This window comes from Dendrobium catenatum, unplaced genomic scaffold, assembly GCF_001605985.2.
Source record: "Dendrobium catenatum unplaced genomic scaffold, ASM160598v2 fragScaff_scaffold_211, whole genome shotgun sequence".
In the NCBI taxonomy this organism is placed as follows: Eukaryota; Viridiplantae; Streptophyta; class Magnoliopsida; order Asparagales; family Orchidaceae; genus Dendrobium; species Dendrobium catenatum.
In genome coordinates this window covers 2,101,270-2,121,264 of record NW_021318673.1, presented here as the reverse complement: position 1 = coordinate 2,121,264, position 19,995 = coordinate 2,101,270, and the positions used below count along the sequence as shown (strand labels likewise).

At 34.6% G+C, this 19,995-nt stretch overlaps 1 protein-coding gene across 1 annotated transcript in view; it reads right to left on the bottom strand.

The window, feature by feature from the left end:
* LOC110115574 (MACPF domain-containing protein At4g24290) overlaps positions 1-17,810 on the bottom strand; it is a gene marked incomplete at its 5' end in the record, with an annotated part of 22,730 nt that extends 4,920 nt beyond the window's left edge. The window contains 4 exon segments of the mRNA XM_020848838.2: positions 4,609-4,795; positions 4,884-4,952; positions 13,313-13,511; positions 17,572-17,810. Coding sequence (XP_020704497.1) covers positions 4,609-4,795; positions 4,884-4,952; positions 13,313-13,511; positions 17,572-17,810 — 694 coding nt within the window.
* Between the last annotated feature and the right edge of the window lie 2,185 nt (positions 17,811-19,995).

The following is a 19,995-nucleotide window of genomic DNA, read 5'->3' as shown; positions in this document are numbered from 1 at the left end:
TATATATATATATATATATATATATATATATATATAGAGTTAGCCAAACAAAAAAATATGAGTAGTAAGGATTTAGTTCAAGTGAAGTGTATTATGGATGAAGATAAAAAAATATTTTTCTTAGAAGATTATATTCAACAAAGGTGGATGAGATATATTGCTAAGCTTTTTAATGAAGAATGTGAAAATACGATTGACTTTAGTAATCTTAGCACCTTAAATGAAGATAAAGACTTCTGTTTTTATCGGCATATTAGTAAAACTGAAGTTAGAGAAGCTTTAAAGAAAATAAAGTGTGGAAAAAGTGTTGGACCTAATGATATTATAATAGAGGTGCGGAAATGCTTAGGAGATGAAGGAATTTCTAAGCTTACTAAACTTTTTAATACTATTTGGAAGACTAAAAAATGCCAGAATAGTGAAAAATGACCGAGTTAATTCTTATTTTTAAGAATAAAAGTGATGCACAAGATTGTGCGAATTATGGAGGAATTAAGTTAATGTGTCATACTTTAAAACTATGGAAGCGAGTTATGGAGCGTAGGTTGCGGCGTGATACTAATGTTTCTCAAAATTAGTTTGGATTCATGCTGGGTAGGTCTATTATGGAAGTCATACATTTATTGAGAGGTTTGATGGAGAAATATAGAGAGAATGAGGAACTATATATGACATTTATTGATTTAGAGAATGCATATGATAAAGTTCCAAGAGAAGTGCTCTGGAGAGTTCTTGAAAAGAAAGGAGTTAATAACACTTATATTCAAATCATTAAAGATATGTATGTAGGAGTTATTACTTGTGTTCAAACACAAGATGGTTTGACCAAGTATTTGCCTATTTCGGTTGGATTACATCAAGTGAGGGGATTGTGACTTTGGGCGATCAAGTCATTAATAAGAGTACACGTTTTAGATATCTTGGATCTATTGTTCCAAGTGATGGTGAAATAGATGGGAATATTATCAATAGAATTCAAATTGGATGGTTGAAGTGGAGGAATGCATCGGGCTTGTTGTGCGATAGAAAAGTCCCCCTCAAACTTAAGGAAAATTTTTATAAGATGGTGGTGAGATCTGCAATACTTTATGGTGCCGAATGTTGGCCATTAAAAGAGAAGCATAATACTAAGCTAAGTGTTACAGAGATGAGGATGCTTAGGTGGATGAGTGGATTTACCCTTAGATATATGGTACGAAATGAGCATATACGTGAAAAGGTTGGAGTAGCTCCAGTGGAAGATAAGATTAACAAGAGTCGCCTTAGATGGTTTGGTCACATAAAACAGAGGCCTTCTGATGACCTGGTTAGAAAAATTGAGGTATTAGATTTGACTTATGCTAAGAAAGATAGAGGTAGACCTAATAAGAGTTGGTTAGAAAATATCAGAAATGATCTTTCTTTATTAGATTTAAATGAGAATTTGACTTTTAACAAGACACAATGGTGAAAAAGGATTCATGTAGCCAACCCCTCGTAGTGGGACAAAGGCTTGATGTTGTTGTTGTTGTGGTTGTTGGTTGGTTTACATCAAGGATCAGCCTTAAGCCCGTATCTTTTTGCTTTAATCATGGATTTTCGCACTAGACATTTGCAAGAGGATATAAATTGATGTATGCTTTTTGCTGAGGATATTCTTCTTGATGACAAGACTAAAGAGGGAGTTGAAGGTAAAGCTGAATTATAGAGGTCGACTTTAGAGTCTAAAGGTTTTCGCTTGAGTATATCTAAAACTAAATATATGGAGTGTAATTTTAGTAGTAATAGACCAAGTGAGGGGATTGTGACTTAGGGCGATCAAGTCATTAATAAGAGTACACGTTTTACATATCTTGAATCTATTGTTCAGAGTAATGGTGAAATAGATGGGAATATTATCAGCAGAATTCAAGTTGGATGGTTGAAGTGGAGGAATGCATCGGGCTTGTTGTGTGATAGAAAAGTCCCCCTCAAACTTAAGGGAAAATTCTATACGATGGTGGTGAGACCTGCAATGCTTTATGGTGCCGAATGTTGTCCATTGAAAGATAATCATAATGCTAAGTGTTCAGAGATGAGGATGCTTAGGTGGATGAGTGGCTTTACTCTTAGAGATAGGATACGAAATGAGCATATACATGAAAAGGTTGAAGTAGCTCCGGTGGAAGATAAGATTAGAGAGAGTCGTCTTCGATGGTTTGATTACATAAAACGGCGGCCTTCCGTGACTCGATTAAGGAAAGTAGAGATATTATATTTGACTTATGTTAAGAAAGGTAGAGGTAGACCTAAAAATACTTTGTTAGAAAATATTAAAAATGATCTTTCATTATTATATTTAAACGAGAATTTGAATTTTAACATATACAATGGAGAAAAATGATTCATGTAGCCGACCCCACGTAGTGGGACAAAGGCTTGATGTTGTTGTTGTTGTTGCGGTATCATGTATAAAACAAGTGGTAAGAAAAAAAATTATAGGAGACAATTCCAACCAAAATAATAAATTGGGATGCTTATAGAACTGCGGTGGGAAGCAGTAGGAGTAGACACGGTGGTCGTAGGTGCTGGTCAAGCAAGGAGCGAGTGGTATAAAGCGTTCTTACCCAAATTGGGCAAGAACGCTTTACCTCAAAAATGAACTAGAATGAAATACATTGCATTACTTTACCTTGGATTTGTTTTTCATTCGACCAAACACCCAAAAGTTCAAAACCTATGTATTAGGAATGCAATGCATTCTCTTTCTTCCAACCAAACAACCCCTTATTATTTTTATTCTTTTCCTTTTCTTATTAACATTTTAAATCCTATTAGATTGCACTTGGTGCATGTGTAATTAAATAATATTAAAAATAACTTCTTATATAATTAATAAACAATTTTGAAATGATGATTATAAATCAATAAATACTAATTATAATAATTGTAATTATATTACATTTTTTAAAGAGAGAAAATGAGTTAATTTATATAACAAAAGCATGAAAAGAATTAAGGATATGAAACACACACAAACACATATATATATATATATATATATATATGTGTGTGTGTGCGCGCGCGCGCGCGCCCAATAGGAGAAAGCCCATTCTCAGCCAATTTTTTTTATCTTTAGATTTTAGATAGGATTGTCATATACATACATATATATATCATAGCTTAATTAAGGCAAGTAAAGCGCTCTCTGGCTTCAGGAGCTTCCCATTAGATCCAAAGATGAGTAACCATTGGTAATCGATATCATTGACAATGATGCAAGCAACTGGCATAGAGGCAGTGTCCAAAAGCTAGACATCGAAAACAACATTTTCCTCAACATGGAATTGGATTCAGCAGACAAAGTGGCGATGCTGATTGAAGTGGTCATTCCAGATGACATTTTAGGAGGGGCAGAGTGTAGGACAATGATTTTTCTAGACTTTTTCTCATGGAGTTCAACTCAATTTTTTTAGATAAATAAATGCAACAAAAGAAAATTGACATGTGGCACAAATTTTATTAACATGATTATATTATTTACTTTTTTAATATTTCTTAACATATTACATGAAGCGAGTATCTCTACATGCTTCTACTGTGTGTGTGCGTGTGTATATATATATATATGCTTGTTTATTTCGCTAAATTCTACAGAAGTACTCCTGAGAAAAATAACACTTGCATTTTCTGTTTAACTTTAATTTTATGTTCATATTCCTTCTAAAAATTTTAGAAACGATTCCCTTTTTTATGTTATTTTAACTTTTTAGGCATTGATTGACATTTCATAATTGTAATCGTCTCCATCGAAATGATCTCCAACACTATCTGTTATTGCTATTATCTACAAGTTCAAAATTTTTTATGATTTCATTTTTCCTTGTAAGTGGCATTTAGTCACACTTAAATAGCATTTAGCATTTTCTCCCATCATAGTTGGATAATTTCATGTAATTGAGCTTATGATACATATATTGCTAAATTTCTTTATTTCAATCCTCATCCTGGACAACTTGGTAGTATCAACATTTTTTAACACTAGGCTGACACTAAATGTACTTTTCTTTCTCAGATTTCAACCGTTGCATTCAAATTTTCTTGATGTTTTTGCAAACTTATTTGAATTGAAGAAAATGCTTCATGTAATATGCCATAAGTTTTTATTACTTTCACATTCACTTCACTTCAATATTCTTCCATAAATGATAAAATTATGAAAATGCTCTAGCATTTGTTTTTCTTTTTTTTTTCTTTTTTGTAATTTCATTTATTATAATCATTTTCTCAAAAGTTCCTATTTTTTATATACTCATAAAAAACTTCATACCAAATATCACTACTATCCCTTATTTTGCACGCAAATATAAAGCCTATGCAATCAGCTAGTTTAACTCTTCAATGAATTGCATGGTGTTTCTTGTGATGCAGGAGGCTTCAAGCAGAATAACTTCTTCATCTGTTTCTTTTTAGGGAAAAACATACACGAAACATACCGATTTTTTATGATAGAAGATAAAGTATCTTAAATTGTCAATAACATTTTCAATTTCCTACAGCACCAATAAACAATGAGCAAAAATAAAATCTTAAAGAAAATGTGAAAAATATCAGCACTGCAGTAAAAGGAAAGTGCAATTTCATACTTACAGCGCAAGTATAGATTGATGGCATGGCTTAAGAAACCACTGCCAGGAACTCCATTCAAGAGAGAAGTTATTGGAATAAATGACATTGATATAACATCTGGTTCGTACTGAACAGTGTTCAACCATTCATAATGTGGTAAGTCCTTATTATCATTCCCACCTCTCCTCTTAAAGATTCTCATGATGTCCTGAAACAAAGATTCAGGCATATCAACTTGCAAGATAGCCTTCTAACCAAAGATCAGTAAGATCATGCTTTACTGAATAATATAGTACCTCCTTTGTTGCATAAGAACTCGACGGACTGGAGCCTGCAAATCTTAGTCGTTGTTCTTTAGCTTCAAACTGCAGTAAATTCATTTGTAAATTAATGTGCCAGTAAATTATGATTCAAATACAACTTCCAAGTGACGTTAGACAGGGTTATAATACGCATTATTGCATGGCTTAACTATACTGAACATCTAATAACTCTACATATTAGACATGAAGCTGAAACAATAAATATTGCAAATCAATTGGAAGATAAGTATAAAAAGAGGAAAAAAAAACACGCATCCTTGATGAGCCTTGATCCCAATGAGAAGCCAAGCTATCCAATACTCAAATTCACCACTTCAGTTTTAGCATATTTTTTGAGTCACAAGTTCAAAAAAAAAAAGAATGTAAAAAGGAACGCAGATGCACCATACTTTATCATAAAACTAGCAAGGGCCTTGGGCTCTTTAAACAAAATAATTCTCACAGTAGGAACAGAAGTTGCAGAACTGCTTTTTAAGTTTTAACTATTCTCAGCTACATCTGGAGTAGTCGATCAGCAGCCATGTTCTCATAATAAACAAAATAGCAATGCAGAGAAACCTGGGACATATGAGCAGGGGCTAAAAGCATAAACAGGCTTACTGTTGTACAGTGAAAAGATTAAAAAAGAATAAAAAAGTCTAGGAAGATATTTAGTAGGAAGCCAGAACAGGCTTACTATTGTACAATACTTCCATCTCTTCATCAGACTAAATCAAGCAAATACATCCAGTTCATGCACTTGATGGCGGCAAACTCCATTGGCCAATGCGCAACTCCAAAACCACATAATTGTTCACTCTTCAAAAAGTATTAGCATATATTAGTCCCTCCATTCCCCATTCGACCTAAGCATTCTATTTTGTCATGCCCATCACGATGCAAGGTTAAGAACATCATTACTCCTCTTAAAACTACACAACTGCAGTTGTAACCCTACCTTTTTTTTATTTTGCATAATTCTCCCAGATATTGAAAAGGGCATGCTGCTGCATATTTAGCTCATCACAAGTGTATTTTCCATTGCATTACTCGGTCGAATAGATAACTTAAGCAGATGCATTTTAGGTTGCATTCTTCAGTACAGCAGATACAGTAAAATAAGCTGTGATTAATGGATTAGAGCACTCTTTGTTTGCGACATATGAAATGGGACAGGTTTTGAAAACTAGCTAATATGTTTCTGCATCCTAACCTTTGAATGTCGTGCATTCTGATGGGGACCAACATTCAAAATGTTAAAGTTGGTTTGCTCATGTTTTTGGTTCTAACGGAATTGTCCTAGTTTACTCAAACTTAAAAAACAAATAAATATTCATGACAGGATTAAGTATGCTTATTTATAATATATTTATATGACAATTATGAATTTTGAATATTGAATGGATAGCCGCATTGAGCCAATTGACCAGTTCATATATCAAAAGTGGTACAAAAACAAAACTGAGTAAAGAAAGTGTTACTTTTGCCAAATTTGGTCAATGAAACTGTGATCTATATTTCTATTAAAAAGAATTTTGTTATTCCAACTAAGGATATGTCCAACCCTGCATATTAAAAAGATAATCTGGACCATTCATTTATATAATTTACTAGAAATTTTAATAAAATTTGCTATCATCATAATCTACAATGGCATTATCCAAACTATTGAGGTAGCTTTATGAATCCTTATTTTCTATTCAAACTTATGGAACGTTTAATTAGATGTTAAATCTATTCAACAGAAATAACATCTTTACTTAATAAGGTAAGTTATTCACAAAAGCATGTTTTAAAATTATAAAAAATAGCAATAACGCTTTTAGTTGTTTTATGGGTTTCAATTTTTTCTCTATCCCCGTGAATGAATATTAAGACAAGTAATATGTTTTCGGTAACTGGCTTACTAAAACTAAATTAACCACAGCCTGATAACCCTCCTCCCAAGTCGAATTGTACATGCACGAGCCAGTTTTCTTTCACGATTATAGCTCATTTGGTTGCTTGTTGATAAAATATATGTTTTAGAAATTGTTGGCTTTGTTTTCACTCGTTTTAAGTTTGAAATTGTCTTCCTTATTTGGTTGCTGATGGCCAAATAGGGCTCATTTGAAGTGCGTTTATAGGCTCGTTTATTTCCTACTTGTATGTATATTTTATTTGGAGAAATACCCATGAAGTAGCATAACTTTTTTTAGTTTCCGATCCTTTAAACTCACTTCAGTCACTTGGCTGTGGAGTAGCATAGTATTTGCAGGTATTCAAACTGTTTCACTTATTATAACTCTTTTTTATTTTGTCTGCAAGGGTCTTAATTCACTGGAATACAAGGTTTGAATTTTTTTTTGCTTTTTGTTATGTTCAATATGCCAATCTTCAACTGGCGTTCATTCAAATTTATTTAGTTCATAGCGCTCGATTCATTTTTTTTAATGTTATAGATTGAATGAATTTTGAGATATTTTGAATTTTTTCTTAATTATGCTTATATGTGTTGATCAGTTTGTCCATGCACTAATTTTAAATATGAATAGTTTAAGATTGTAGGTTTTTGAGATATAGTCATTTTATACGCAATAATTTTAGGATATTAAATTATTTCAAAGAGAGATTGAAAGAGATGTTTTTGCAAGTATTTTTCACTGTTGGTTTTTTTTAAAAGAATGTAAAATCTAAGATGACCCTTCTCATTAAATAATTTTAGGTTATTTTTTATTGTTACTTGTTCCTTGCTACTACATACATGAAACATTCAAGCTTCACATTGATAGAATGACGTTTATCTAATACGTTTTTTTAAAAGGCATGTCAAAAAATTTACCTCAACAGCTTAATTCTATAGAGCCGATGCCCAATCTTCCACAACTACCAATGCATGATAGTTAATTTAGTGTAAACTGTCACATCCAAAAGTAATAGCTGAAGATGATCAAAATGAAAATCACTTTGCAAAAAACTAAGAAAGAAGACATCTTCAATATGGCAAGAATTTACTGTAGTAAAACCAAGTGATGGTAGAAAAAAGGTGCAATGTAATCATTGTAAAGTTAAGCTCAAAAAAATATCAACGTCACTCAGTTCACTGTGGACGAAGAGTTATGTCTTCTAAAGGAGGACAACTAAATGTCTCTATGAAACCATCACTACCATCAAATAATTTTGATCATGGAAGTAATAGTGCTGTCAATTGGAAATATGATCAAGGAATGATATGTGAGTTGATCTCACACATGGTAATGGTGCATGAATTACCATTTAATTTTGTTGAATGTGAGATGTTCAACACAACGATGAAAGCTGCTTGCCCACGTTATGAGAAAATTTAAAGAGAAACATTGAGAAGTGACTGCATAACAAGTCATGAGATAGGAAAGAAAAGTTTGAAAATTTCAGTAGATACAATTAGTAGAGTAAGTGTGACAACTGAGTTATGGAAGTCTGGTCAGGACATTCACTACGTGGTGTTGACATGCCACTTCATTGATGCGGATTGGAATCTCCAAAAGAGAATTCTGAATTCTGTTGATATACCTTCACCTCATAAGGCCACCAATATACATGATGTATTGTACAAATGCTTGAAGGATTGGTGGATTGAGAATAAAGTCACTACCATTACTATGGACAATGCAGCGTACACTACAACAGTAGTTAACATGTTGAATACCAGCCTTGAGTTTCACAAAAGGCTTCCTCTTAGTGGCAGGATATTTCATGTGCGTTCTTGTGCACATATATTAAATCTGTTGGTTCAAGATGAGATTCTGGAGATAAAAGATACCATCAACATGGTTAGGGAGAGTGTGAAATATGTCACTGCTTCACAGCAGCGCATAAAAATGCAACATATTAAATGTTGTCAACTGCGTTAGAATTTAGACAGGTATTCCTTAAATTTCAAGATAGTGACTCTTCCCATACATCTTACCCAAGTGAGGACGAATGGAGAAAGATGAAGGATGTATGTTCCTTGAGGTTTTTAATCCAGCTACATAATTGATTTCAGGTATGTAATTCAAGTTTTTGTTCACTGCCTTTTATTTAAACCTAAGTTCAGAAGATATTAAATATGTATTTGGTTAAATTTTGTAGGTTCTAAGTACCCCACCTCTAACTTATTCATGTATGAACTGTGGGGGTTAAAGAAATGTTAGATGACAGCTGTTTGAGTGGACATGCACATATTAGAGGAATGGCAATGAAAATGAAAGAAAAGTTTGACAAATATTAGGGTGATTGTAACATAATCTCATTAGGAGTCATTCTGGATCCAAGAAACAAAATGAAGATGATACACTTCACATATAATACACTGAAGATATAACTTAGATGCACATCAATAACATGCACAATAGCTTATATGAACTGTACAATGAATATGTAGAAGATTAGAGAAGCAAAAATACTGAGAAGGTTCCAAGTGAAGCAGGAGAATCTACTAGTTTCCTTATTTCTTCTAGGGAAAGAGGAAAGCCAATATATGGGTAGAAGAAATATGAAACTTACATTAGAACAGATTACACCAATCACACGGTGAAGTCTGAGCTAGATGTGTTGATGAGGACATCGACAGACGCTACCGACATGTTTATTGCCGTCGAAACCGCAGATCGACGGCCACGATTCAGCACCTCTACTTTTGATATTAGATGTCATGATGTATTTTATTATTATCTTATGTTATTTGCAGTCTTTCCATTTTTACCCCTGTGGGGAGTTACTTTGTTATTGTAGCCCAGAGGACAATTTCGTATTTTCTCATTGTATGAGTTGAGACCTATATATAGTGGTCTCATGTATTATTTTGAGCTTAATGAATTATTAAATGAAAATTTGATTTTGTTTCTTCTTACTCTTCTTGCATGAGAGCTAGAGAGAAGTGAGAGAGAAAGCCCAAGGTGAGGGCCAAAAGCAACACCCACCAGTCATTGGAAGAGTCTGTGGCTCGTGGTTTATCCCCTTCATCCCACTCTTCTTCTTTCTCCCCAAACCCACCGGCCCTAGGCTACTCTAAGCCGTCGGCCACCCCACCCTCCCCTTGCCGCCGGTAAACCTTCTCATCACTGGCATCCTCTTTCCCCATTCCCTACAACTCCCAATTTCGAAAATTCAAGATTTGAATTTCGAAAACTTTCCAAATTTGGAACTTCCAAATTAGAAAAGTTTTAAATCCGCTTTCATAACGAAATTCAAATTCAAAGGATTTCATTTTAATCCTTCCTAAACGTCATGAGCCAATTTGGAAACCAATCACTTGCTCCCCACACAAAATCCCTCCCCCATGAAGCCGCCGGCCACCATGGATGGGCCCTTACTCATGCCACCAATTAATGCATTAATTATCCCATTAATTTGAAATCAATTTCAAATTAACCCCCCTCCAATTTTGTTCAAAACTCCGAGTCAAATTTCAGGTTTTTGAATTCACATGCTCCCTCTCTCTATTAAGCCGCCGGCCTCCTCTTTAATGGGCCACATTAATGCCCATTAAGTGCCCCTTAATCCCCTTAATAATTTGAAATCAATTTCAAATTTTCTTCCCTCCAATTTACTCAAATTCTGAAATTAATTTCAGATTTGTGTAACCCCCTTCCTCCCTCCTCCTAAACCTAACTTCTTCCCAAAACCACGCTCCTCCTTCCTTGCACCCGCCGGCCTCACCTCCTTCCCCGGGAAATCCCGCCGCCCTCTTGCTTCTCCCATGAGTTGAGAAGCCACGGAAAGGAGCCGACGACGCCTTCCCCTCTCCAATTCAATGTTGAATGGCGGATCCCGAGTTTGAGTGGGGATTAGTATTTGACGCCGACGGAAGCGCATCAATATCTTCCGATCTCCGTGCTTTGACGTAGGATTTGAAGACGACGCCACAGTTGACGAATACTTGGAGCGAGTCGTCCCGATTCTAGTGAGCATCATCGACCGACGATTCTCAAACTACGACTGGAGCCTCGCAAGCCGCCCACTACATCCTTCCCCACCGGCTACCTCTCCACCAACGAAGTTCTTCGGCGCCTTCTCTCTAGTGGTGATATCCGTCATCATTTGGATCTTCTTTCTCCGCTAAAGCTTACTAATACTTGAGTGAACGGCCCTCAAGGTGAAATTCTCGTTGTTAAGCGTTGGATTTTTGTTAACTGTACTTTGCATTTAAATCTCTTAGAACTTTGAATGAATTGTTTCGGTTAATTTCAATTGCAACTCTTTGGACCTAAGAAAGTTAAATTTTTCAAATTCCTAACTCTTTTTTTTTTATGTGCAAGCTTTAAATTTAAAGGAGCAAAACTTTAATCTTTTCTCTTTCTAACTTCTTGAAGTAACTCCTAGTGGTTTTCATTTCATTTGGTTCACATCATGTGTACTTGGACAATGGGGTTTTCATTGAGGCAGTTCACTTGTTTGGAATGGTGGAAGGCAAACAACCTAAAATATCATATCCTAACTAGGATGGTCTGTGATATTCTTTCAATTCCAATAACATCTATATCCTCAAAAGAAACGTTTAATGTCGATGGTAGAATGATTGATCAGTACAGATCATCTCTGCAACATTTATTATTTGGGTTATTGAAATAAGAAGTATATGTCTTTCAAAAAGAGTATCAAACAACATCGACAATTTTGAAATACAAACAATTTCATGTAGAATGACTTGGGGGTAGGAATTTCCATTGCAAGTAATATGATGCATGCTATGCTTTCATATAACAACAACAATAAGCTTTATCCTTATATGTGGGGTTGACTACATGAATAATATTTTTCATTGTCCTAGTAAGAGTCATGTTATTAGGTCTGCAAACAAACCGAGCTGAGCTGAGTATGCGTTTGCTCATGTTTGAGCTTATTTATTCTTGTGAGAAATTTTCTTTTAAGACTCATTATCCACCTTATATTAGATAAAATAGGCTTTATAAGCTCTTTATTTGAGGTTGGGAACTCGTAAACTAGGAGACGAGCTGGCAGAAAAAGCTCGTAAAAGGAGTTGATATTATTAAAAGGCAATTCATCAAACCACTATAGAGCATTATCATTGAAGGAAATTATTAGAACCCTGCATAAAATGGCATTTGAGACTATATGGAGGGACATGGTGGCATTGAATGCAATGTCTAGATGGGTGAGATCAATTGTTTTTGAAAATCTCCAATTTAATAATATCAAACTAGGGGGGAACTCCTTCATGACCTCAGAAAAGAATGCAAAAACTGCACTTTTACAAGTATTCGTCAGTGAAGCAGACGGTCTCCTTCAATCTTTGAGGAGAAGAGTATGGATGTTATAATGAAGAGCAACATTGTGGTTATGCACAAGTTCAGAAGCAGCAGTCGAAGGTAAACAATGAACATGAAAAGGTCCTTGAGCCCAATTTGGAATCTTGCAACCTCTAAGTTGAAGGGAGAATGCCATAATCAAACTAGCATAGTTTTCACTATCAGATCGAAGCTTTCATTCATTTACGAAAATGCTCAATAGTAAAATATTTTTGTTTGCATTTCCTTACTAGGGGACACCTATTGGTCAAACCTTGGCTTTTTCTCGATTTGTGAATCATTTTCCTCTAGGGGCGATGAAACCTATGCTTACCAAGCTAAAGATGTTGAAAACACTAGCTCATTAGATTAGAGTTATGGAATTACTAAAGATCAAACCAAATAAAAAAGAAAAGAACAATGATATATATAGGGAAGAGAATATTATTAACATATGCAATCATGCATAGAGATGGGGGTTAGAAAAAAAGACTGTTGTTTGTGGGGGGTTGAAGAGAGAGAGAGAGAGAGAGAGAGAGAGAGAGAGAGTAGAAGTTGCCCGAAATACTTACAAGAAGGCCAACTAAATTGGGCATCTACTAAAAAAAAAATTCAAATTTTTCATCTTGCTTTGGAAGGCATGAGTCTAGGCAGCAGTCCATCAAGGGTTGACTATCTGTAAGGTCTCAAACAAGAGTCATTACTTTCAACTTCTGAATAATTTTCAGACCATTCAACTCAAGAAAAGGTTGTTTACATTACTCCTAAAATCCTGTCAACACAACACAGGTACAGGCACCATGTGAGCATAGAACCCGTCAGGTGGAACAACAATGCTAGCCAAAGAATTTGCCATAATTTTAGGCCATACCCTGTAAGTAAATGTCCTTGCCATATGAAACCAGCTACATCAGATAGAAAACCGATTGAATTCATCGCATGCATCCGACTCGAGTTGCCTTACCCAAATGAATTACTGAGATCTGGGTGAACAAATACTTAAAGGTAACTTGTAATGCAATGACCTTCCTATCAGTGATATCATCTACAGATAGGAATGCCTATATAAATATTCCAAAAATAAAACAAACAGTGCAATAAGCTCTAAATATAGAATACTTCCTCAAGAAAATTAAACTCATTCCAAAACTATGGACAAGCATGAAATAGTACCTTGTCCTTCACAAATGCCTCTTCTGACATGCTAAATTGCAAGTTCACATCCAGAAACCTTTTGTCAGCCATTTCTTTTAATCTTCGCTGAACTTCAACAGGTTGAAGGTTCGAATAATGCTGTTGTCTTATGTATATGACATCTTTACCTCCCATCTTCACACCAACAATAATATGGGTGCCAAACTTTTCAATAAACCTGTAATAATAGAACAAAAGAACAGTCATAATAATTTACTATTACTTATGGAATATATCATACATGATGGAAACTACACTTAAAATACAAATTCTGATGTAGGAGATTCCTACATCAATTCCAAGTTAACTACATTTATGGAGAAGATTCTGGATATGAATCTGGACAAGTATCTGATCATTCTAGAACACATTAAGAGCTTCCTAAGACCAAGAATTGCTTCAAGTATTTATTTGTTATTTGTTGATATGTTTAACACTATGTTATTAGGAAAGTCAAACACTGAGCTAGATGTTTAGGAGATGTAAGACAAAGCTTTAGTGCCTCAAACATCTCCAGGCAAGAGTCCTAAGGCGCAGCCTAGGAGAACGCCTTGCTGTAAAATGCTGTGCTTGGGCGCTCACTTTTGTGATGCAACTTCTTTTTGTTATTTTTTAAATTGCATACAACCTTATCATAAGGACTACAAATGTGTTAATGAGAAAAAAGGTATGGGTTATGAAGAATAAGAAATAAATGCTATTGTGATGCAACTTCTTTTTGTTATTTTTTAAATTACATAAAAACTTATCATAAGGTCAAAAAATATGTTACTGAGAAAGAGGGTGTGAGTTATGATTATGAAGAATATGAAATAGATAGTAATGGCAATTAGATTAGCCTTACGTTGAAGAAATGAAATAAATAGTTGGCAATTAGATTAGCCTTACGATTCGGAAGCTAATAACATAAATTTTCATCTGTTTGTTTAAATTTGAAAATTAATATTTAGGCCATGTTAACATTTTATTTTAAACAATCTATTTGGAAAATTGTGGTTTTAATGTTTGAGATGACAAACTTGAAACTGTATGTTTGGTCTATTACATTTTAACATTTTATCATGATAATTATCATATTATGTACATAATTAGTGATATTTTTAGCGTCTCATCTTGCTCAAATGAGTCAAGTTTTAAGCATTAGGCAGACATGTCGCCTTGAGGGCACCTAGCACCTTTAATAACATTGGTTTAGGTATGTTTGTTCCTAGAAAAAAAAATCATAAGTAGAAGCAACTGCAAAGCTCTTCTGTTAGCATGTGATGAAGCACTTATCATCATCCATCATCATTCTAGAACTCCATATATCATGTAGCCCAAGAACTTCCCTTGAGATTGAATCTATTAAGGAAACTAGAAATAAGTCTAGCTTGGTAGATTTTGATCAAATTCTTTGATTGAACAGCATGCAGCCTTTTAATCAATTTATGGTCTCTAGATAAATAGCTTAATAATGAGCAGGTTGGATAAACACATCCAAGAAATTAGAAACCGAATGTAATCTACAACTGACCAACCTACTGCTGATCAATCAAAATCCCTAACGTAGCTCCTTTCATATCATTGGAACCACGGCATTGCCTGTTGGTGTGATTACAGATAACATGAAGAGATTAAAAACAGGAACATGTCATCAACTAAACCTTATTATTTGTCAAAACACATGTCAAATGTTTGGCTTCATTAATCAATAACATCATAAAAAACAAAATATTTTTGGTGGCCAGAGATTTAAAATAAGAAAAAATCATAATTCAGTTAAACGATTATGCTGATAGGGTTATTTATATTTATCTTCTGTCTCTCACTAGCAATGATAGACAAAGTAATCTGCAAAAAGGGAATGGAAAAGCTAGCACTATCAGGAAGTATCCACAAGCACAGAAAATGTGACGTTCTCTGTTAGAATAGTATTAAGAAGTTTCTGACTGAGTATTTAAATATAAGCGTCACCTTGCTAAAGCAGCAGGATCCCATGATGATGGAACAGACTCTTTGACATGATCTCTTAGTTCAATGTGAGATTTTGCAAGAGCAACCGTGTAAAGGTTTATAAACCATCCATCAAATGCCAGAGCCTTGGTATTTGCGGCATCTTTCTGCCAACTATTTGAAAACTCAAACATATGATTGAACAAGCCAGAAGGAATTTTACCAGAGAGAGAAAGTTCCTGATTAAATTGCTCTGACATCTGCATAAGAATGCATATGAATTTTCAAATGGTTATTACTATAGCAATAATAATACCACAATATAATTGAATAAGCTAAACCTACTAAAAAAAGCAAGATAATTACATCTCACCAACCATGCATGTAGTTCTTATTGATTATTATTATTAGTCAATGTCACTTGTGCCTCCCATCTGAAAGTGGCAGCAAAACCAAAAAGCATGAAATTCTGTATCTTTATTATCTATCATTATCGTAAACCATTTTAACAAGAATGTTGCGATACTTTTTTAATTTTCTTCTGCTTAATATCTTACACTATTCTTAGATCTTCAACGTATACAGTAATTTTTACCCCCAAAGAGTATGCTTACGGTCAACAAAACCCCTTTTTATAAGGGATTTGAAAACCCGCCTTCTCTTTGGAAGACAGTTAGTAAAGCCACCGGAGCACTGGTTTACAGTTGGTAACTGCATTCACGAGGCTGACAGAAGATATGATTAACTCTTGCACATAAAGGCATCACAACACGCCATTTTTTTCCCTTATAATAATGATGCACAAGGGAGATCAGATACATGTATGGGAAAACAGAGTACTCACAGCCTAATGAATTACGAGATTTGATCAAAGCCAAACGGTTCCTTATGGATTGTTCCAAACTGATCTTTTGTGTCCTAACTGAATGGTTCCAATGGTAACCACTGGAAAGGCATTTCGCTACTTGTAACCATCCCCTTCTACTGCTAAGTAAGCCAACTACTTGAAGTCATCTGCCTCATCTAAGAAAGAGTGGATAGCTAAATGTGAGGAAACCTCATAGAAACAAAAAATTTCATATCTTTGAGTCACACCAATTTGTTTGGTGGTTTTGTTGGCAAATCAAATTTCGAAGACTCCAACTAGTTTTGGATCAAATAGTGTCAAAGCATCAAGTTATATATAACAACAATGTATGGCGCTGAGAAAGAAGTATAAGAGAATGGGAGAAACTCTTCTCACCCTTACTCGCTCTAGTCAAGGAGGAAGAATGGACGTGTAACAAAGAGAATAAACTTTGAAGATAATGGACTGTATGGGGTCTTGTGGAGGTGATGAGAAGGTGAGTTACCTTGGTTGCCTGAGAGCACCAAGGTAATGGTTTAATATTATTTTTACATTTATAAGTAAAAAAGGGATGATGATGAGGGCTCGGCCTAAGGCCTTTTGGAGTGATAACAACTTGTGGAGTATGGTTTGATGATTAAAATACTGGTGAAAGTAAGGTTCTCATATGCATGCAAGTCCAACGAAAAGCACACTAAGGTTTGGTGATGGCCCAAAACAGAGACCAATCTTCTTTAGTTTTGCTTGTATATGAAAAGGGAGATGAGACGAATGGATGGGAGAGGGAGATTGGAGATGGAATACAATATAAAATTATAAAAACAACTCATGGCCGTTCACTAAGCCTCTCATGAACCTGGAAGTCACTAAACCTCCTAAGTACTTTTCCACCACTAAGTGGGATGAGAGAAATTCAAAAATTAGAGAATCTTTTAACACAGCCAAAATATCATTCTTCATTGATTTCAATCCATTTTTATACATCAAGTTTACAACATTTTAAGCATTACATAACATGACCAAAAAAAAAAATTAAAACCCAAGTGCAGGGGAGGTGGTTGATCGACAATTTCTTCCAAGTGAGGTGATGGCAACTCCTTTTTGGGGTGAATGGTTGTTTTAGTTGGCAAGAGAGTGAGGTTTTCATTAACAACTTAAAATAACCACCTTCAGGCGTCAATTACATGAAGAATATAGGGGTGGAAGTTCATTGCATGATTCCATTTATTTTGGTGATTTATATTCAACTAGATGAAATTAAAATTATAACGATTATGCTGATAGGGTTATTTATATATATCTACTGTCTCTCACTAGCAATGCTGGACAATGTAATCTGCAAGAAGGGAATGGAAAAGCTAGCACTATCAGGAAGTATCCACAAGCACATGAAATGTGACGTTCTCTGTTAGAATAGTATTAAGAAATTTCTAACTGAGTGTTTAAATATAATCGTCACCTTGCTAGAGCAGCAGGATCCCACGATGATGGAACAGACTCTTTGACATGATCTCTTAGTTCAATGTGAGATTTTGCAAGAGCAACCGTGTAAAGGTTTATAAACCATCCATCAAATGCCAGAGCCTTGGTATTTGCCGCATCTTTCTGCCAACTATTTGAAAACTCAAACATATGATTGAACAAGCCAGAAGGAATTTTACCAGAGAGAGAAAGTTCCTGATTAAATTGCTCTGACATCTGCATAAGAATGCATATGGATTTTCAAATGGTTATTGCTATAGCAATAATACCACAATATAATTGAATAAGCTAAACCTACTAAAAAAAGCAAGATAATTACATCTCACCAACCATGCAAATTTGAAAGAGTTTCCAAGATTACGAAGAAAATAAATATATAACAGAAGACTAGTCATTATCAAGCTATATTTAAGAAAAGCTAAGATACATTTTCCAGACAGCTTCGACCGTATTTATATCATCATCATTGTATCTTCATTAGAAGCCTAATCCCAATATTTAGGGTTGGCTTTATGAATTCCCATCCTCCATTCAAAATTATTTTAATGGTTAAAATAAAAGTAGTATCCAACCACTGAAAAACTCTTCCCAGAATAATAATGTTAAATTAGCATCAAAAAGCTCTTTATGGCATTCATTTGGAGATAAGCATCAACTTCAAATAGGAACTCCTTTTTGTTCGCTTTTCCACAAGCATGACAGCAAAGTTTCTGTTCCCAGCAATCCTTTTACTTTATGATTCCTTCTTGTTCCAACCAAACAGCCTATACAGGTAATGTCTGCATAAGAATCACGGACAAGTGAAACTTGGGCGCATTATATTGGAGATGGAGGGTCTTCAACAAAAAGTTTTGGCAATTACCAACTTCATGTAAAACCGGGATCTATGTTTAGCAATACTAAATTACCTGGAGATGTTCCATAAAAAAAAAAAAAACTTAGAAAACATTTTCTAAAACAAGTGTCCTTCAAAAAGAAAACAAATAAGAATGGATGAAACAAAAGCTCAATTCCATTTGGTTATGTTTGAAGTTACATAATATACAAGTTTTTAATGTATTTTCCTTTTGAGAAGAAATCATCATATATGGGGGTGTGAAGTTAGAAACTGCTTTTACTTTTATAAGAACAGGACAACAAGAGAAAACTATTGCCAACAACTAAGAAGATAAGTAAACATGTTACTGCTAAAAGCCAGTACTTAACAAAAGAAATTTCATGAACATAAATGAAAACATGTTTTTAAAATGTAATTGTGGTTATGTTAAAGAACATAAAAATTTATAGCTTCAACCAAACCAAAAATGTGCCACAAAATTTAGTTTGACATATATTTGTAATGATCCAGCATCTTTATTATCTATCATTATCGTAAACCATTTTACAAGAATGTTGTGATACTTTTTTAATTTTCTTCTGCTTAATATCTTACACTATTCTTAGATCTTCAACAGATGCAGTAATTCTTTCCCCCAAAGAGTATGCTTACGGTAACTAAACCCCTTTTTATAAGGGATTTGAAACCCTGCCTTCTCTTTGGAAGACAGTGAGTAAAGCCACCGGAGCACTGATTTACAGTTGGTAACTGCAATCGCAAGGCGGACAGAAGATAAGATTAACTCTTGCACATAAAGGCATCACAACATGCCATTTTTTTCCTTATAATAATGATGCACAGGGGAGATCAGATACATGTATGGGAAAACAGAGTACTCACAGCATAATGAATTACAAGATTTGGTCAAAGCCAAACGGTTCCTTATGGATTGTTCCAAACTGATCTTTTGTGTCCTAACTGAATGGTTCCAATTGTAACCACTGGAAAGGCATTTCGCTACTTGTAACCATCCCCTTCTACTGTTAAGTAAGCCAACTACTTTAAGTCATCTGCCTCATCTATGAAAAGAGTGGATAGCTGAATGTGAGGAAACCTCATAGAAACAAAAAATTTCATATCTTTGAGTCACACCAAATTGTTTGGTGGTTTTGTTGGCAAATAAAATTTCAAAGACTCCAACTAGTTTTGGATCAAATAGTGCCAAAGCATCAAGTTATATATAACTACAATGTATGGCGCTGACAAAGAAGTATAAGAGAATGGGAGAAACATTTCTCACCCTTACTCTCTCTAGTCAAGGAGGAAGAATGGACGTGTAACAAAGAGAATAAACATTGAAGATAATGGACTGTATGGGGTCTTGTGTAGGTGATGAGAAGGTGAGTTACCTTGGTTGCCTGAGAGCACCAAGGTAATGGTTTAATATTATTTTTACATTTATAAGTAAAAAAGGGATGATGATGAGGGCTCTGCCTAAGGCCTTTTGAAGTGATAACAACTTGTGGAGTGTGGTTTGATGATTAAAATACTGGTGAAAGTAAGGTTCTCATATGCATGCAAGTC